General features: G+C 39.3%; 4 protein-coding genes across 5 annotated transcripts in view; 2 read left to right on the top strand and 2 right to left on the bottom strand.

The window, feature by feature from the left end:
* The window catches only part of LOC134819335 (spectrin alpha chain-like), a 47214-nt gene extending 35697 nt beyond the window's left edge, over window positions 1-11517 (bottom strand). For both annotated transcript variants that reach the window (XM_063829239.1, XM_063829240.1), the window contains exons 1-12: window positions 11426-11517; window positions 10518-10715; window positions 10300-10341; window positions 9801-9950; window positions 9412-9577; window positions 9102-9204; window positions 8291-8389; window positions 7894-8080; window positions 7501-7728; window positions 7118-7216; window positions 6794-6901; window positions 6433-6571 (exon numbers count right to left, since the gene is read on the bottom strand). In XM_063829239.1, coding sequence (XP_063685309.1) covers window positions 6433-6571; window positions 6794-6901; window positions 7118-7216; window positions 7501-7728; window positions 7894-8080; window positions 8291-8389; window positions 9102-9204; window positions 9412-9577; window positions 9801-9950; window positions 10300-10341; window positions 10518-10715; window positions 11426-11509 — 1603 coding nt within the window. In that variant the 5' untranslated portion in view covers window positions 11510-11517. The remainder of the gene's footprint in view (window positions 1-6432; window positions 6572-6793; window positions 6902-7117; window positions 7217-7500; window positions 7729-7893; window positions 8081-8290; window positions 8390-9101; window positions 9205-9411; window positions 9578-9800; window positions 9951-10299; window positions 10342-10517; window positions 10716-11425) is intronic.
* Window positions 1-21031, top strand: part of LOC134819336 (uncharacterized) — a 116254-nt gene that overhangs the window by 53193 nt on the left and 42030 nt on the right. The gene's annotated exons all lie outside the window — the stretch shown is intronic.
* The window catches only part of LOC134819337 (transcription factor TFIIIB component B'' homolog), an 86360-nt gene that overhangs the window by 47739 nt on the left and 17590 nt on the right, over window positions 1-21031 (top strand). The gene's annotated exons all lie outside the window — the stretch shown is intronic.
* Window positions 11705-16167, bottom strand: LOC134819342 (beta-galactosidase-like). Its single transcript, XM_063829259.1, has 3 exons — window positions 14740-16167; window positions 13008-13234; window positions 11705-12819 (listed from the first exon to the last, which is right to left on the bottom strand). The coding sequence occupies exons 1-3, from the start codon at window positions 16146-16148 to the stop codon at window positions 12539-12541; spliced, it is 1917 nt and encodes a 638-aa protein (XP_063685329.1). The 5' UTR covers window positions 16149-16167; the 3' UTR covers window positions 11705-12538.

Genomic DNA, 21031 nt, shown 5'->3' with positions numbered 1-21031 from the left:
ATTTTGTGCAAAGTGTGAATTACACTACGTGGAATTGCCCATAATATATAGATCTCAAGCACATTTTATAGTCCCCCCTCATTTTGTACTGGACTTTTCTTCGATTTAAAATATTAAGTATAATACTTTATAATGTAATAACGGTTTTAAAAAAAACTGTAAAGCAATAACAGTTTGGAAATTTTAAAACTCTATATGCTGTTTTATTTTCAATTGTGTTCGAATTCTAAAAGTAACCATTCGTTAGCAAAACTAGATCGTTACTAAACAACTAACCAATAATCACAATATAATAATGAATAACCACAACACTAGCTATTTACCTGGACTTCGCGAAAGCTTTTGATAAAGTGGATCACCGGTGGCTTCTTCTGAAAATGAATCAGATGGGGTTCCACGAAAAGCTGATAAAATGGATCGAATCCTTCTTGACTAACCGCAAGCAGTGTGTAGTACTGAATGGAGTGTCATCACTTGCTGCTATAATCCTTAGCAGAGTGCCTCAAGGAACTGTTTTGGGTCCGTTGCTTTTCATACTTTTTATCAACGACATGAAGTTGTGCGTCACCGGATCAATCATCAGGTTCTTTGCAGATAATACCCGAATTCTACGGCTCATATATAGTCTAGCAGATGCTGAGATATTACAGCATGATCTCAACTGTGTCCGGTGCCGTTAAGTGGGCAAAATGCAACAACATGGCACTTCACGAGGATACATTTGAGCTACTTGTCCACAAACATTGTCCTCACAACACCTTGCTAGACCACCCATTTGCCATTCTAACCCAAGTATACCAAGTCTCAGACGACAACATGTTATACCCTTCCAAAATCAATAAATGTTATTGCCATGAAACGGACCAAACTGATCCTAACTCATATTCCACTCATCATAGCATATCGCTTCAGCATGTACAAAGGGCATAACCTCAATCAGTTTAATGTAGTGAAATGACTGGTGTGAATGAAGTAGTGTACTAATACAAGTTGGAGAGGATCAGGTAAGCTTAGTCAGCATCCATGATGTTACAAACCCTCTGGGACATTACTGCGCCCAGTCTCCAAAGTTACAGTAAATTCCTACTACGGACAAACAAACACAGACAAAACACCAACAAGAAACTGATATACACTAGCTAGCTCAGAGAGGAAATGAGTACCGGCTCAGGAGGTATGTCAAAACAGGGCGCCCTTTCGAACACTACTCGGGCTAGAATCAGTGCAATTCGGACACTACTATGCAACTGAACCATGCAAAACTATATAAGTACACCTATGCTGGCAAGGCAATAGGTCAGACTGCCAGTCCTGAAAACCAGTTCTATGATAAGGGTCACGCAAGCCCCGAAGGGTTAATACAAAATCAATAAATGTTATTGCCATGAAACGGACCAAACTGATCCTAACTCATATTCCACTCATCATAGCATATCGCTTCAGCATGTACAAAGGGCATAACCTCAATCAGTTTAATGTAGTGAAATGACTGGTGTGAATGAAGTAGTGTACTAATACAAGTTGGAGAGGATCAGGTAAGCTTAGTCAGCATCCATGATGTTACAAACCCTCTGGGACATTACTGCGCCCAGTCTCCAAAGTTACAGTAAATTCCTACTATGGACAAACAAACACAGACAAAACACCAACAAGAAACTGATATACACTAGCTAGCTCAGAGAGGAAATGAGTACCCTTCCAAAATGGTAAAAGATTTAGGGGTGATGGTTTCAGCTGACTTATCCTGGAGTCCCCACGTTACCCTTATAGCCGAACGTGCTCGTAAAGTTGCTGCTTGGGTTCTGAGTGCGTTTAATTGTTTAAAACGAGGAACAAAGTCACCATGCTGACCCTTTACAAATCACTCATCAGAAGCCATCTCGAGTTCTGTTGCCCCTTATGGAATATTTCCAAGAGTGGAGACGTCCAACAACTGGAAGGGGTTCAGCGTACGTCCACAACGAGAATAGATGGCATACAGTATCTAAACGATATACCATCATCGACATGTGGAAAGAGCTGCACGGCAAGTGCGCAAATGATGTCAACATCCAGTTCTCCGCAACACTCCGACATGGCCAAAAGGCAGTTATTCCCACTCTGAATAAATCTAGCAGTCAGCGCAACCAAGCGCTCTACGACATTCGACAATTCGTTTGCAGTTGCAGTAATAGGACCTCGATTGTGGAACTTAATCCCACCAAACATGCATACTATCGAAGATCCCCTGCAATTTAAAGAAATGCTTACAACGTTTGTGAAATCATTCCCGGATGAGCCTCTAGTGGCAGGATACAGCTGCCGAAATGAAAACTCGTTACTAGACTGGAGTGGAATAAAGGCAGCGATCTCGCTGTCCGGGTGGTCAGCAACTCTGATGACCCGATGGCCGATATAGGACTCTATGAAGCACACCAAAGTAACCAAAGTAAGTTACCACAACACTAACTGACCTATCTTAGTTTCCTGGGCCAATCGCAAGAGATAAGTCGTGAGATTGGAATTGGTTTTCATTGGTCTTGTTTGGGTTTCAGCCATCAAATAGGTAGCTTCCTTCCATTGATTAAAATTTCAAAGTTGAATTTTTGTAAAAAAAAGTTGAACGGGTTAGGGTACCACTTTCCAAACCTCATAATATTAAGGGGGGGTTCACCCTGAATTTTTTGTGAAACTTGGTTTCGAGATAGCAGTTGACCAACAAACTAGGACCGGTGACCGAACTTTTGAGGGGGTCCCGGACCCCAACCGCCAAACGGTGCCCGCGGGGCAGCCACGCCCATATTTGGTCCAAATCAGGCCCAATTTAGCCAAATACCCTGAACATGCCCAAAACCCAGATTTTAGGTGCTCTACTTGTAGCTAGTGGTCCCCTGAACTCGTATATGAATTTTAATCAAGATTGGACAACAAATGACTGTAGATAAAAAAATTTGGCGGCCAAATTCCAAAATTTGCACTGCTAAATTTAGAATTTGGCCGCCAAATTTTTTTAAAGGCCTAACTCAAAATTCTGTCCCAAAACTTAAGGTCATGAGACAATTCTACGTTGATTCTGAAAATTTCATGAAAAAATATTGAAACCCTATTGAGTTCTATTGTTTTGAGCGAAGTCAGTTTTGCAAATATCGCGAACTGAGATATGGGCGATTTTGTTCATTTCTTGTGATTATTTGAACACAGAATCCACAGTTAGGTAGATATTGAGCTGATAATCATAGAGAATGTGTAGTTTAGGCTGACCTTTCATATAAAGTTAGTTTCATTCAAAAATATTGATATTTGACCAATTTATGGGCCAAAATCGATCAAATTTAGTGCGTATGCCCAAATATGGGCATATAGTTTTTAGCTCATAACTCAGTCATTTTTTGTCCAATCTTGATGAAAGTTCATATACGAGTTCAGGGGACCACTAGCTACAAGTAAAGCACCTAAAATCTGGGTTTTGGTCATGTTCAGGGTATTTGGCTAAATTGGGCCTGATTTCGACCAAATATGGGCGTGGCTGCCCCGCGGGCACCGTTTGGCGGTTGGGGTCCGGGACCCCCTCAAAAATTTGGTCACTGGTCCTAGTTTGTTGGTCTCGAAACCAAGTTTTACAAAAAAATCAGGGTGAACCCCCCTCTTAAGATCGTGGAATTGCTACAAACAAATCGCAATCTGAGGTCATGAAATATGATACTCCTGCTAAGCTGTGTAGATATTTTGGAAAAATTGAGCTGTAAAATTGACCCCATCGGATTTATAGATTTTTTTGGGTTTAAATAAGCCTTTTGTCCATATTATTAGCTATTTATGTATGGAGTTGTATGCTTACTCTCCGATAAAATGCTATGATTGTATTAACTACTCTAATTTCTAAATCTTATTTATATGTGTCGCGGATGGCATAAAATTAAATAAGACTCTCCGAAATCATGATCGAATATTCTGGCTAAACTCGAAAATTGAATTTTCGAGTTTTGAGTGGAGCAATCGCACCGAGTCGGTGATTCATAAAACATATTTTGTGAGTTCAATTTTGAAGCGATGATTTTGTTTGCAGTCTTCGTAATGCTCTCTTTGCAAGGTAACGTGGGTTTTTATTATAATAACGTTAGAATTGAAATTACTTACACCTACGTTCATTTGAAAACCTCTACTGATTCTCCCGGGACATAGGCATCGTTATCAGTAATAATGCTATCACCATATTATATCACTGCACTAAATAAATCATCTTACAGGAGTTTGGGCTGGCCGTTTCTATCTGCTGGATGCTAACCAACAAGTCACTACGAGTGGAAACGGTGTTCTCATGTTCAATGGGGGTACTGTTTGTAACGGTGCCTTCAATGTTGTGACAGCGATGTGGATTTGTCGCATGATGGGATACAAGTCACGTTTTGCCCATTGGAATCATGGAGAGAAATACACCTGGCAGAAGAACTGCCCGATAAAACTGGACGAAGTACAGTGTTCCGGTAGAGTGGTACCACTGTGTAGTTATCTTACATACCACGATTGTAGTCATTATCAAGATGTCTGGTTGAGCTGCAAAAGAAGAATACAAAGAGGAGACCTAAACTCTTTCTACCTTCTTGATAAGTTCACCGAGACGTTTACACAAAGTGGACACGGACTACTGATGTACCAAGGAGGAACAGTTTGCGATGACGGATTTAATGACTTCACCGCAAACTGGATATGCCTATTAATGGGGTATGGAACATTAGTTAACTGGAGTCATGGTCTCGAAGCTAATTTTCAAAATAACCTTCCCATAAAGGTTGATAACTTGGTGTGTTCAACCAGTACGTATACAGATATATTGCCTTCATGCTCGTTTGACATGGTTACATCGGAGGATAACCATAGCGAAGATGTATGGCTGTCGTGTTCTTCGCCAATGATTTCTGAGTGTCCAGCTGGATATAAAGTTCGACAGGATAACATGTGTGAAAAATGCCCATCTTCGACTTACAGTCCAGCTCCAAACGTTAACATGGTGTGCCTCCCCTGCCCAGTAAATTCTTCTTCCTCGGTGGGGTCATTTCACTGCACCTGTATTGGAGGTACGTATATGACTGCAGGACTTGATAAATGTGAGAAATGTGAGAAGGGAACTGTAAGCAGAGAAGGAGGTATGGATTCCGATAGATGTGTTCCTTGCCAAGGAGACTCCTTTCCACTTGATCATGGAAAAGGGTGCAGCTGCCAAAAAGGTCATGGCTGGTTTTGGACCTCTGACACAAAAGGGACTTGCAGTCCCTGTCCAGCCAACTTCTATAAACACAAACTTAAAGGTATTTGTACACAATGTCCACCAGATGCAACCTCCTTTTATCTCTCCGAAGGATGCCTCTGTGCACTAGGATTATCTTGGGATGGCGAGCATTGTGTAGATTGTGACAAAGAAAAGTCTGAAGTTGGTGTTTGTGGATGTCGAGCAGGTACCTTTTGGAATGCCTATTCGAACACGTGTGAAGAATGTCCTGAAAACCACTACAGCAAAGACTACTCTGACTCCTGCACGATGTGCCCACTCTTCACAGTTTCGTCATCAAAATCTACAAAGTGTCATTCCTGCCCAAGTGGACATTCTTGGGAAGGTTATGCTTGTATCCAATGCCCAGATTTTCACATTGGAAACGGGGCAGATTGCGTTAGATGTCCAGAAGAAACGTCACCATCCAAGGACAAAACAATGTGTCAAAAGTCAAGCAGCATAGATATTCTGTCAGTAACGAGCCTGATACTCACACTCTTGGTTATAGTACTGATACTATCACTAGTTATTTGGTTCAAGATAAAATCAAGGAACGTCTCCAACTTGAAGCTGAGTTACTCTCCTGAACCTTGTGGTGGCACCGTACAGCTGAGTGGTAGAAAGTGCATGTGTCCTGATTGTCCCTGTAGTGCTAGACCTGCTTTACCTCCACGTGATTCAGTCATCCAGGATGATGATCTGTACATGAATCATTAATACAGCTGAAGGAATTAGGAAATGAAGGAATAGCGAGAGAGCAGTAATTTGAATCCTGAGACTTGAAGAGAGCAGGAACTGTGAATTTATTCTGCTTAGACCTACCAATCGATAATGAACAGTGAACAATTTAGAATTGATCAGATTAGATTAGACTTGTGAACTTGTTACGAATTAAGAAGCATGTATATATAGATCTCCAGCATATTTTATAGTCCACTCTCATTTTGTACTGGACTTTTTTTAATTTAAAATATTAAGTATAATACTTTATACTTTTATAATATAATAACGCTTCAAAAAAACTGTAAAGAAATGACATTTTTGAATTGTTAAAACTCTATGCTGTTCTATTTCCAATTGTGTTCAAATTCTAAAAATAACCATTCTTTAGAAAAACTAGATCGTTATTAAACAACTAACCAATAATCACAATATAATAATTAATAACCACAACACTAACTGACCTATCTTAGTTTCCTGGGCCTTTAGGGACTGATTAAAGTCCTCCAACTTCTTCAGCTGACTCTCTACCTCGTCTAGAGAGTGCCCGATGTAACTTTCACTCACTATGTTCTCCTTGGAACTCAGCCATGCTGTCACCACCTGCTCAACGTTTTCTATTGTCAAATATAAAATACAATTTTTAAAAATAAATAAAATAAAATTTAGTTATAAGGACAAAAAAGAAATATCAATGAAAATAATAAGAGGGCAACAAAGACTAAGCTCCGGCGTTTGTGCTCAGAAAAGAAAAACCAAATGACACAATAATAATTTTGTTAAAATCTTGACATCAGCTAACTAAAATATAAGATAAGAGCTGACCTCGTAGTCCCTAGACCAGCTCTGGTACTGCTTATGAGCGATTAGTTGGCTGTGAAGGTTAGTCCAGGTCTTGTTAACCACAACCCATAGTCCTTCCAACTCCTCAACCTGGGTAGTTCAGTGTTTAAAACCATTAAATATTCGACAAATTCCAAATAATTCATAGACCCCTAGACCCCTAGGGCCCTATAAGTCCTAAGTATCAGTAGTTTGAAATAAACATATTTTCAGCTGACAAGCTATCCTGATTATAATTGACGTCATTAGCATTAGATTTCTAATTTTGATTAGTTAGTTCTTGACGAGAATTTAAAAAATGCAAACCTTTTCTTTAACTTGACTCTCTTCGATATGAACTCCAGCAATATCAGCTCCATTTTCTTGTAGATTAGAGAAACTCTCGTGCCAACACTGCATCTGGACCTGTTACAATGAAGGCTAGGTCAGTTTACTGTAGCTACAGGTTAGCTGCAAATTGCAATATCAGTTAACTCATTACAATAACCAGTCCCTTTCACTTCCATTACATGTCAGCGAATAGTAAGTATAAGTGCACATCTTTAGGACAGGGCAAAATTACTAGTTTTCAAGATATTGTTTCGAAGATTAATTGACAATAAATGCCAATAAGATTGTTTTTGTTATTAAAACTGAAGGGTGGAGGTAAAGCCAGAAGGTTTTCTCAATTCCCAAAATTAAGAGCTCACCATGTATTGGTCATGTTCATCAAGAAAAACCACAGACTCGGCCACATCTCGCGGCTCCTTCTTCTGATCGAACAGTGTGTTCAGTCTGTCCATCTCCATCCCCAGATCCCGGTAGTGGACTAGGAATTTATGGTATTTGAAACTTTCTTCCAGCTTTTGTGTCCGGAGCCCACTGCTTTCTTTTATCTTCTCCCATAACTCTTTAAGTTCGCCGTACTTGCAGTTTACCTGTGGGTATACCGGTGATGAACTGTAGGTTAACGTGTTCATGGATCATATTAAACATTGAATTTTAACAATGAGAACCAATAAAAGTTAGCGATCTCACAACTGAAGCATCGTTAAAATATCTCCAAAATATTCTCTGACACGCCCTACTTCCCGGATCCTCACCTCATCCGCCCTCTCAGGATGAGTCTGACTAAGAGTCTCTGCGTCTTGCTCCAACTTGTCCACCTTCTCCGACAAGGTCTCCAGTTCCCGGACTATATCCAGATGAGTGTTGAGCAGGGTGTTTACTGTCGTCATGTCTTCTCCGTACTCCTCGCTTGTTAGCAGCACTTCTTTTGCTTGGATCCATCTGGAATAATAGCCGTGCACTTCTAGTTGAACTACCTTCATTTTTATAAAAGTAGCAAAGCTCGCCCAAATATCTATCAATACATTCGTGCAATAAGCATTCGTGCTAATATAAAAGTGCTAATATAAAAGACAGTGCTCGCGTTAAAGAGATTTGACATGACATCATTATTGGACTTTCATAAAGGGTAGTTAAATTTATTTTGAATACCTGATAGACTCGTTGACATTAAAGTTGTATTTGTGCATCTTTTGAGCTACTTGTAGGCTGATTTCTCTTTCTGTACACATCGTACGGAGTCTCTCAAACCTGTATCGATCATAATTTGTAAGAATGAAACAAATAATTTGCCCATTTTTTCCCGATCCATGACTCAAAGTGCCGAAGGCACAAAAGAGTCAAGGACAAGGGTTAGCGAACGAGGTTTTTTTAGTATATGGTAGCGAGCGAGCGTGCGTGCGTGCGTACGTGCCCGCCCACGTTCCTACCTGCGCAAAGTTATTTAAATGCGTGATAATCTGAATTATATAATTGTTGGCGCGCAGCGCTGAACCAACCAAGTACATTATTAATTTCATCATATATATACGTATCCCACTAGGCACTAATTGATAGCATATTATTATTATTTTGAGTTAGAAGTTCAAGTACTATCTTGCACAGATCCGTGTCAGGTTGCATAAACAATAAAAATATGGTTACATAGAAAGTTACACGATTTTCAAATTCAATATAGAATTATATTAACTGGGCGGCGCTCGGCAGTCGGCATGTCACTTCGCCATATTTGCATGTTTATATAAACAGTAAAGACTGGGCCGTCCCCAGGTTGTATGGAATATGATAAATACGCCATCACGGATCGGGAAATTGAGCGGCCATCCACAAAAGAAAAGCGGCCGCATTTCTTGTTAGGTTCAAAAATCTTTGAAATCAATAAAAGTAGTTTAAATAGTTCAGAGGGGATTTATTCAAAACCCGAGGAGATCTAATAATAAATTTAGAAGTAAGATCTTAGTACCTCTCATTGATAGTATCAGTTTGTAGTTTTATATCCTGTATATCAGAGTGGTTGGATTCAACCAGCTGCACACTATACTCATTAATAAACTGTAATCTTCTCCCTGTAAAAAGTTTGTTAAATAAAATAGTTAACGATGTTAATGGGAACTTAATACTGCTATTTATTTGTTATATTACACACGGTCACAATCTGCATTTAATTACGTTGTGCTGAATTCAAATTTAAAGAAAGTAAGAAAACAGCTCTGCAGAATCTAAAATGTTCTCAAGCATAAGAAATAAAGAAACGCTTATTAAAAGGACGTTACCAGTATCGGTGAGAGACACCATGAAAGTCTCAAACTCTTCACACAGCGCCTCGTTTTGCTCCAGATCATCCCCCAGTTCGGTAGCTTCACAATACTTCTCGTTCTCATCCACCCATCTTCCGATCTCCTTCACGTCCCTCATGAATGTCACATACTTCAGAGCTTCCTGCATAACACGGGTTTATTGGATGGAACAGTGGATCACAGTATTATTTTAAAGAGAATTCTATCCCTAATAGGGAATATTTGAACAAAAACAATATTGATAATCAATAATATGATAATTAATATGAACAACAATAACTCACCACCTGCACCCCTCACAGGATCAAAATTTCAGTTAAATTAAAGTAAATTTAGGAGAAAATCTCCCTTAACGGTTAACCTACCTCAATAAGACGGCCCCTTTTCTCCATGGCACTATTCAGCTCGTCCCACAGTTTCTTGAGCTCGTCTACCTTTCCCTCGATAACCTCAAAGTTCTTGTTCTGGTCGCTCACATACTCATCTCCAGTGTTACAACACGTGTTTACTGTACCCTGGGGAGAAAGTGGAGTCAAGTGGGGTTAAAAGGTGGGGTTTAGTGGGGTCAATATTAATATTGGTGTCGGGTTATGATGAGGGAGGTGTTTTTATGTATTACTATGGGAGAAGAAGGAATTTGGCTTGATAGTTAGGATTTTATTTAAATCAATAGTCGCTTTGATACCAAAATCGATTTCGGAATTCTATGCGTAATCAGCGAAATATCCCAAAAACACCAATTTAATGACACATGTAAAGCTTTTGGATTTAATGATTGATAGCACAACCAGCTTAAGCTGCCGAACATAAATCAAGATGAGGAATTTTAATGATGGTTACGAAATAGGCACACGAATATTTTACCCCTTCTTCAGTATCTTCGTTCAAAAGCTTCTTTACGATATCCTGGCATTTGGTTATTTGTTCAGTTATCTTAACCAGGTGTATTTTATGCGACAAAATTCTTTATTTAAGCGTGGATATGTACAAAGAAATAATATTGTCTCTTCTAAAATAGTTGTGTTACTGTCTTCAAAACATGTAGCTGGTATAGTTTAAAATAAATTATAGTATAAAATTACCTTCTTCATGTCTATTTGGTCAATAAGAGTGTTATGCTGTTTCTTCTTCCCCTTCAAATTGCTGGTATCTTTATAGCACTCATCGTTTGCTATCTGAAGCATCTCAGTTATCCATATCACTATCTCGTTGATATCCTTTACAAGCTTGTGGAAATGCAGCTGTCCCAGAAGATCCTTCTTCTTGCCAGATACTGCATCCTAGGATAGAACGGGGTTAGAACTGTTTACCAGATACTGCATCCTAGGATAGAACGGGGTTAGAACTGTTTACCAGATACTGCATCCTAGGATAGAACGGGGTTAGAACTGTTTACCAGATACTGCATCCTAGGATAGAACGGGGTTAGAACTGTTTTCCAGATACTGCATCCTAGGATAGAACGGGTTAGAACTGTTTACCAGATACTGCATCCTAGGATAGAACGGGGTTAGAACTGTTTACCAGATACTGCATCCTAGGATAGAACGGGGTTAGAACTATTGCCAGATACTGCATCCTAGGATAGAACGGGGTTGGAACTGTTTGCCAGATACTGCATCCTAGGATAGAACGGGGTTAGAACTGTTTTCCAGATACTGCATCCTAGGATAGAACGGGGTTAGAACTGTTGCCAGATACTGCATCCTAGGATAGAACGGGGTTAGAACTGTTTACCAGATACTGCATCCTAGGATAGAACGGGGTTAGAACTGTTGCCAGATACTGCATCCTAGGATAGAACGGGGTTAGAACTGTTTTCCAGATACTGCATCCTAGGATAGAACGGGGTTAGAACTGTTTTGTTGACGATTAGGTCAACAAAACAGGTGCAGTGTGGCGAATGAAATATTTAAAAAGAGTAGAGTAAGTGCTGTTTTGAGGATATATATAATATAATTTGATGAAACTATTAGAAATGATGTATTACCTGCAAGTCACCCCATTTGCCTAGCACATCATCTCTGATGGCATTTAACGCGTCAGGTTGAAGACCTTCACTGTCTTCAGCCATCCTATAACAGTAATGTTAGCGTACGAGTAATATTTAAATCATCACACTCGAGATAAAGTACAACTTACAAGCATTTTGAAGGAGATTCGCTGGAACCAAGCCGTAATCATTCTAGAACCAAAACAAAAATACAATCCAACTGGATGCCTTAATGAAATGGAAAAGTATTAACTGAACCAAAAATACAACAGTAACTCCTCTAAAAATAAGCAGCATGTAGTGGATTTATCTTAATATACAATCAACTCAATTCGTAAAATTATGTTTGAAAACTGAAATTCCACACTGTCTTGATATAAAAAAGATAACGGTCACAAATTTTAGAACTGGATGGGCCAGAGGCCAACGTCCATCTGTCCATTTCAATCGGACATGAATGTGAAATAAAAATCTGTTAATATTGGATATTGACATAAAGACTTAACCTCATTTAACTAGATGGATAACAATGTAAGTTTAACTAGATGTAAGGTTTTTTTTGAACAGTGTCGAACTTAATTATAAAAACTGAAAATAAATTAACTGAAGAATTCTAAAAGCTTCTGATCTTGAATAAGAATTCAAACATGCTTGAAACTTGAAAGGCATGCATTACGTATAATTCACCATTCTGAATTAATGTGTCTTATTCCCTAGAATTTGTGGTTTAAAATGATATGGCGTCCTCAATTAACAAGAGAGCGGAGTCCATATCGCGGGTTTATAATAATTAGTTTTCTAGACATGCTGAGATGAGAGACTAGAGTCAGAGGATTTGACTTTCAATCAGCCAAGCTTTCATAGATCGATCAATTTTAATCGACCACATTCACAACTCATAAGCCATTTCTATTAGATTTTCTAACACAGGGAATTATTCATGATAATATGTATTGCCTTTAAAGGTCAATAAATCCGATATTATACAATGTGGCTGCATTAAACAAGCCTAATATTATCTTGGCAACTCATCCATATCATTATCTAGCACAGTAGTTCAAAATAATATAAAATAAAGATGAGCTAAGTCCGGTAAAAAACATTTCAAAATTAATTACAAGACCCAACATCAGGATACCCGACCAACTCAACGTACAGGTCCTTCTCTGATGGCATCTGTACAAGTTCAAGTAAAACCATTTCATTGATTCCGGTGTTCAGGAAGACAGACGGAACGTAAAGATTTTTCTGAGGTCCCTTAATCGGCCAATACCTGCCGAGATTCCTGCCATTGATGAATATGACTCCTTTACCAAATTTAGACATTTTTACCCATGTGTCAGCTGGTTTTCCATGTATTGTGAACTCTCCACGCAGTATGCTGCCAGGTCCTGCAAATATTTGTTATGATAAGGAATATTTCGTTACTATAAGGTATAGTAGTGTCAATGGTAGCTTTACTTATTACTTACGTCAATAGAATCTGTCCTGTTTATCATATATTCTACTTAACATCCCCAACATTAGTGTTCTTGAAAGAACGAAGTAATTTAAAAACTAAATAATTGATGCAAATTACCTGGCTGTATTTTTATTGTTTCAAATTGAGCGAGTTCGGTGTTGTTCAATGGTAAGCTCCAAATGTTCCAATCAGCACCTTTCGAAACATCGTCTTGTCCCAGTTTAATTGCGCCAACAATACCTTTGTAATCATGGAGAAAGGGACCATAATTTATACGTCCCATGTTTTCAACCAACAAGCCGAGTTTTGTAAATGATGGCAAAGTTAAATTTTTGTTTTCACTCCTGAAATTTGACTTAATTCATATTTCAGACTTAAATTAGATTTCTGATTACATTTTTTAAAGCATTCTCTATCAGAAGTGAAGCATGGGATAGAAACTTCTGCATAAGAACATTCAAAAACGCTGAATTAAATTTCATAAAACAAAAACAGTGGTTACTTGTCAGAAATCAAGTAAACATATTTATACAGGGTGGCCCATAAGTGACTACCCACACGCAACCTCTTAATAACTCACGTAATTCGTCTCCAAATTGCACCAAAATTTCAGAGATTATAGATATGGGTCAAACTTAGATTTCCTGAAAGTTTCGTAAGCCACGCCCAATTACAGTGGGCGTGGCGTGACACTCCCTCTTTTTCACTATTGTCTTCATAAAATGAGAACGCTTTAAGCTAAGAACTCAAAATTTTTTGCACACATTTGGCTTGATAATTGAAAACCTTTCCCAAAGTTTCAAGTTCATTGGTTAAAATATGGCTAAGTTATGACCATTTCAAAACTCATCGGATACGTGATCCGAGCACTCAGTCAGTGATCTCGTCACTTGGTTAATGGCCTGTTTGGCTCACATGCACCGCTTGATTGGTTGCAGCCTGCTTATGGGCCGGCCTATACAGCTGACTGCACCTAAAACGCTACCACACGAATTTATGGTGGTGTCACCATTTCAGGGCTTGTTAGCCCTGCTAGTCACAGGTTCCTTACAATCAATAAAAAGGAATGAACCATCCATTGAATCATCGAACCGGGCCTACCGAATCACAAAGAAACACAAACTTTTGGACCGTGATTTCCAATCGAGGATAGATTTCGCCAACACATTCCTGTCCAAGCAGAATGTGGATCCCTACTTTGAGGACGAAATCTGGTACAGCGACAAGGCCATATAAACGGATATGTCAACTCCTAGAATGCAATTCACTGGGGCTCTACTAGACCGGATGAAGTGGTGGAGAGAACGGCTTTTCCTGAAAAGTCACGATCTGGTTTTTATCCTAAAAATTTGTGTTTCCCTTTCTAGCAAAGTCATCATCGGTATCCAATCAAAGCCTAATGAACCTCATTAATACACGCTAACGCCTTACTCTTGATCAGATTGGGTGACGAGATCACTAATTGAGTGCAAATATCACTGACTGAGTGCTCGGATCACATATCCGATGGATTTTAAAATGGTCATAACTCAGCCATATTTTAACCAATGAACTTGAAACTTTTGGAAAAGTTATCAATTATCAAGCCAAATGTGTGCAAAAAATTTTGAGTTCTTAGCTTAAAGCGTTCTCATTTTATGAAGACAATAGTGAAAAAGAGGGAGTGTCACGCCACGCCCACTGTAATTGGGCGTGGCTTACGAAACTTTCAGGAAATCTAAGTTTGACCCATATCTATAATCTCTGATATTTTGGTGCAATTTGGAGACGAATTACGTGAGTTATTAAGAGGTTGCGTGTGGGTAGTCACTTATGGGCCACCCTGTATTAATAAAATTAAATCACAAACCTGTAAATTTTTCCGATATATTTGTCATCCGCAAAAACATACACCATGTCCCTTGGTTCTGGAATTTCTAACTCTGCATTATGATAGAAGTTGCTGTAGGTCTTTTCATACAATACAAATCCGTAATCCTGCTGCAATTCTTCAAAAGTAAACAATGGCACATTGTTTAGTTGCTTTGTTGCTAAAGATTTTATACCAGGATATTTTAAGATTTCGTGGAATTTTACTCTCCCATATCCCTGTTTGGTACTATTGACAACCTTTGATAAGAGATGTTCATCGATAAGATGGGGTCGACTTTCCTTTATAGCATTCCTGATGGCATAATATTTTTGAGTTGTATCTCCACTTTCAGTCATGGGTGCATCATAGTCGTAACTAGTAGGATCAGGTTGATATTTTGGCTCAAAGGCCATGTTTGCTCCATTGTAAAAGGCAAAGTTTGTTCCCCCAAAAAACATGTAAAAATTAACAAAGACGTTTCCCATTGCACTTTTTAGCATTTTGGTGAATTCAGTCCTAACCAAGTTAGAAGATTTACATTGATGAGGTTCACCCCAATGGTCAAGCCACCCAGGGTAGAATTCGCTGTTTACCAGTGGTCCATTGCCTTGAAAACTTCTCATTCTATGAAAGGCTGACTCGTGATCAGAGTTAGGCCCAAAGTTTATTGTTGTCAGGACATCACTATGATGAATTGGGCCACATATAAGATGGTGCATGTCCCATCCATCAGCAGTATAAAGTATAGCAGTTTCACCTAGGTGTTTCCTCATCAACTTGGTGATATAGGTCATGTAGTCAAAATCACAAGCTTTGTAACTTCCATACTCATTTTCAACTTGGACAAGGATGATTGGCCCACCGTTTTCATACAAATAGGGCTTGAGCCTTGGCAGGAGTTCATTAAAATAGCATTCCACATGGCTGAGATATCTAGAATCCATAGTCCGCATCTGTACACCATCCTTCTTGCTGCCAAGAACAAAGTAAGGGATTCCTCCTAGGTCCCATTCAGAACATATGTATGGTCCTGGGCGAATGTTGACAAACAAACCTAAGCTTTGCGCTATCTCAATGAATTTGAATAAATCTGCATCACCTACAAAATTGTACTGACTAGGATGAGGTTCGTGAAAATTCCATGGTATGTATGTACTTACAACATTGATGCCACTTGCTCTCAATTTAAGAAGTCTGTCATGCCATAATTGATGTGGTACACGAAAGTAGTGCAGGCTCCCTGACACAAAGTCAAACGTCTTTCCATCTTTTGTAAACACATTTTTCTTATAATCAACAGAGAATCCTTGATAACTGAACGTTTTTGTCAGTAAAATTACACAGATTCCAAGAAATCCGATAAGTAGTAAACAACCAGCTTTTGCGGGTATCCGTGTAGAAAACATTCACCTGAAAGATAATTTTCTAGAATTAAATAAGCAAGTAAATTTAATAAATAAATTCAAATTTTACACAGCAATTTATCGATAAATATTTGTGTCAGTTTTATAAAAGCCTGTGAATGTATTATTGTATTGTCATTCAAATAATTGCACTTAGCAGATTAGAAGAACACTTCAAGAAGAAGGGCCTAAGAGATGAGTATCAAGAAATGTTCACTAAAAAGCACAACACTGCTGGCTATCTAAACAGACTGGATAATGATGCGATGTAGTCATATTCAGAAAAAATACACGGTCTTCTGTCTCTTAATAGATTTTGAAAAGGCTTATGATAGTGTTTGAAAGACCTTCATTGGCTGCCTATTAGTTACAGAATTCAATATAAGTTATTGCTTCTTGTCTATAAATGTCTTAATGGTATGGGACCAGATTATTTAAGTAATATGTTTAAATATGCCAATTATAATCATCTTATCCATTTGACTGAACTTAGAGTATATAATACACAGTATGGAGAAAGATCGTTTCAGAAAGTTGGCCCTAAATTATGGAATGAGCTGCCTCTTGAAATTAAGAATTGCATGTCACTGGAATCTTTTAAAGTGTATCTGAAAACCTTTCTTTTTAAAACTGCTTATGATATTAATTAATTTATTACTTTTTCAATGTTTCTACTGTTAAGTGCATACCCTTAACTTTGTAATTTAGTGTATCAAGTCTTTACAATTTTCTATGGTTTGGAACCTGAATGTGGATTGCTTTTCAGGTTTTCTTGTATCCTGACTTGTTTTCGTGGCACACCTTGCATTTTAAGTTGTTGTGCCACTATAATCTATAAGTTTAAATTATTATTATAAAGGGTCTCAATAAGAGGTCTCGACTGCCTAGGCGTCAAACCTTGGCAGTCGGTAGTTTTCCTCTGGCCCGGGATCAGCTGACCCTAGGGACCAGAGGGTAAAGGTGTAGAGACTCTGTGTATCTACAAATCTTTCGAGGTTGTTTTTACAAGAGACAGGGCTTGCTACGCAAGGGAAGAAAACCGGGAGAAACAATCACAAATTATACAAATAAAAATTATAAAACCTAGCAAAAAGAAATTCAAACAATCCTACACTACTACAAATGTTTATTACATACTACAATGTAATACACGATAAATAAATGCTGTATAATCAAGAAACAGGGCTTGCAGGGCAAGGGACGGAACACCGGGACTGGCTACAGAGTGTATAAAACAGTGATTCAGCAAGTACCCATTGGGTATTGCTGAATCTGACCCACAAAATACCACAATCAATACAAAAATATACAATATTTAAACAAACATCATGTTTATACAAGAATCAGGGCATAGGTGCAGATTTCGTTTTGAGGTGAACTTTTAAGTTCCCGAGAAATTTTCTTAAGTTTGCTTTTTTTTCCTCCTCGGGCACATTCGTAACCTACGGGCCAGGTAAACCTAAACTACATATTGACCGTTATGTACGTCGGTATCTGTTGAGGAGCCAAATCATCTGAAAAGCCCTTAACCTATATTTTGCTCAGGCACGTAGCCAGGAGCTGCAAGCTGTGGCAGGGGTCTGGGGGCGCGGCCTCCAGCGGGGTCCAGGTAAGGGGCGGACCACATTGTCGGGGGCTAGGGGGGCGCAGCCCCCCGAAAAATTTTGCGAAATAGGGTGTTTTAGGCTAAATTGAAAGTTTAATGAATTTACAAAAATGTATGGTTTGGCATAATCATTGCCTACAATCCTGACCTGAGTAATTTACCCCTTTGAGACTTTATTTTCGGTTGAAAATTAAGTTTATCGAGAGGAAGTGAAAAATCTCTGGTTCAAATTTGGATTTGAAGCCATGTTTAATTTTTTCTGTTGAGGTCAATTTTTTGCGCAGAAAGCGTTCGATTTTAGGGGAAAAAATTTATGTTTGCTTTTAATTTTTATGGTGCCGACGGCACCTGAAATCGACGAAATCTGCAGGGGTGTACCCCTTAGTCCAGTAAATAACAATAATTACTTGTACACAAAACTGTATTTAATATAAAATACATAACAAATACACAGTCTACCCAATATACGGGTTAAAAATTGTATAAACAAGAGACAGGGCTTGCATAGCAAGGGAAGAGATATAAGAGGACCAGGTAAAGAGTGTTTATTACAGTATCCAGTGAAGAATAAACTAAATATAGAGTATCTACAGTGTATTATACTCTCAATAATATCATATGTCTAAGACCATCCTGAGAATTCTGGCTGATCCAAGCAGAGCTGTCTTCTGGAGATTAGATATGCTCAGATTGCAGTGGACTGCGTCGAGGTGTTTACGAAAGTTAATGGTGATAGTTCCTAATGCGCCTATCACCACAGGGACGATTGTGACCTTTCGTAAATTCCAGTTCTTCTTAATTTCTCTTTTTAGGTCTTGATATTTCAGTATCTTTTCTTGTTCTCTATCCAGGATCCGGGTATCTCCTGGGACTGCAACGTCAATGATGGTTGCTGCGTTGGTTACCTTGTCTACCAGGAGGAGATCCGGTCTGCAGTGTTCGATAACGTGGTCCGACTGGACATGGAAGTCCCACAATATCTTGACTTTTTCGTTTTCCAGCACCTTCTCTGCCCGGTGTTCGTACCACCTTTTACTGCGTGGGAAGCCGTATTCCTTGCACAGACTCCAGTGCAATGCGGCAGCTACTTTGTCATGCCGACACTTATATTCTGTCTGTGAAAGTTTTGGGCACCCATTCAGTATGTGGTCTATTGTCTCGTAATGATTTCTGCAGAGTCTGCAGAGGGGAGAAGAGCCAGGTGTTTTGTCAATCCTGTGCTTCACATAATTAGTCCTAAGTGCTTGGTCTTGGGCTGCTATCAACAATCCTTCTGTCTCCTTCTTCAAGTCTTGTTGAGTGAGCCAGTTCCAAGAGGTTAACGGGTCCGCTATACCCATCATCTGCCTTGGGAACTGTCCGTGCATCACTTTAGCAGTCCACTTCTCCTTGCGGATTTCCTCGCGTTGTGTTCGGTCGATATCTTTCTCTATCTCTTCACCCAAGAGTATCTTGTCTTTGACAAAGTAGTCCTTCAGAGCAATTAGTTCTGGGTCTCTACTTCTCACCACATAAGTGGTGAGTGCATTCTCCTCTCTCTTTACGACTTCCTCTATACTATGTAGCCCACGGCCACCCAGTTGACGGCTAACGTATAACCGGTCAACATCTCCTTGGGGATGGTGAGCTCCATTTATTCTCATCAGTTTCCGGGTCTTGACATCTAAGGCTTTGGTCTCTCCAGCATTCCATGAGAGAATTCCAGCTCCATATCTTATCACAGGTACAGCCCAGGTGTTAATTGCTTGTATACTATTCCTGCCATGAAGCTGTGATTTTAAAACCTTTCTAACTCTTCTGATATACTCTTTTGTAACCAGTGCTTTCATCTCTTTGTGCAGTATATCATTGGCTTCTAGTATTCCCAGATACTTATAGCCCTCGTCCTCCAACTCATGGATCTGTTCACCTGTGGGTAGGGAGATGCCTTCAAAAACGGCTCTTGCTCCCTTCTTCACCTTCACCACGGCACATTTCTCTAGCCCGAATTCCATTTTTATGTCACTGCTGAACTCTGCTGTGGTATTAACCAGTGTTTGCATTTCATCTTCACTCTCGGCATACAACTTGAGGTCGTCCATGTATAGCCTATGTGACACTTTCGGTCGACCTCCCTTCTCCAGAGAGTATCCTATGTCATGCTTATTCAAAAGAATGGACAGGGGTATAAGACTCATGATAAAGTGAATAGGTGATACTGAGTCTCCTTGGAATAGACCTCTATTAATTTTAATTCTCCCAAGGGAAACTTTACCAAGCATCAGGTTAACATACGATTGTTTGAAGGAGGCTTCAAACAGATCTATGATGGATGAAGAGATACCACACATGGTCAAACAAGACAGAATCCAAGAGTGTGGGACGCTATCATACGCCTTCTTGTAGTCTATAAACGTCATGTTCAGGTTCCGCTTCCTTCGTTTACAGTTCTTCAGGATGAGTTTGTCTATCATTAACTGTTCTTTACATCCTCTGCTCTTCTTCTTGCACCCTTTCTGCTCAGGGGGGAGGAGTTTTTGCTGGTCTAAATGGTTGTATATGGAATCTGAGATTAGACCAGTGAACAGTTTCCACATAGCTGATAAGCATGTAATAGGTCTGAAATTGCCTGGGATGGGTCCTTTGGAGTGGTCCTTTATGAGCAGGTACGTGCGTCCCAATGTCATCCAGTCAGGGATATCAGCGTTGGTTAGGCAATTCATAAGTTGATCTGCAATCCTATTGTGGAGTTCTTTAAAGTGCTTTATCCAATAAGCATGCAGTCCGTCTGTACCAGGAGAGGACCAATTGGTCATTTTCTTCACTCTATCTGCAACCAGGGTGTTAGTTATAAGAAACTGTCGCTGTTCATCTGCTGAGGCTAGTGCTGTTCTGACATCCGGTAACCATTCAGCATCACTGTTATGTTCAACCGGCTGCTCCCATATGTTCTTCCAGAACTTCAAACAAGAATCCTTGTCAGCCTCAGGGTGGGAGATATCCTGTTCTTCAGGGTTTGTTTGAAGGTTTCTGTAGAACTGCCTCTGGTTGTTTCCAAACAACTTGTTCTGGTGGTATCGTTCGCATCTTTTATTAAATCTCTTTATCTTAGCTGCTTTTGCACGAAGACGTTGCTTGAGCTCCTCAATGATGCATGATATACCCTTTTTCTTCAACAGGGGGTGACGTCTGTTGAGCCCTTCTAGTATTTTTTCCGGCGCAATTCTTGTTTGTTTAAGGGTAATACCTTTCTTCTTCTCCTCAAGATAAGAGATGTCTTTCCTCACCTGGGTAATCTTAT

This window comes from Bolinopsis microptera, chromosome 8, assembly GCF_026151205.1.
Source record: "Bolinopsis microptera isolate Bmic1 chromosome 8, MBARI_Bmic_1.0, whole genome shotgun sequence".
In the NCBI taxonomy this organism is placed as follows: domain Eukaryota; kingdom Metazoa; phylum Ctenophora; class Tentaculata; order Lobata; family Bolinopsidae; genus Bolinopsis; species Bolinopsis microptera.
The sequence above is the reverse complement of the archived record's forward strand: the minus strand, read 5'-3'. Positions and strand labels throughout refer to the sequence as shown.

Coding starts and splice junctions, on each gene's coding strand:
- LOC134819342 (XM_063829259.1), bottom strand. CDS start 16,148: ATGTTTTCTACACGGATACCCGCAAAAGCTGGTTGTTTACTACTTATC. Junction 13,235..14,739: donor TATATCGGAAAAATTTACAG/GTTTGTGATTTA, acceptor GTCAAATTTCAG/GAGTGAAAACAAAAATTTAA. Junction 12,820..13,007: donor AACAATAAAAATACAGCCAG/GTAATTTGCATC, acceptor AAATATTTGCAG/GACCTGGCAGCATACTGCGT.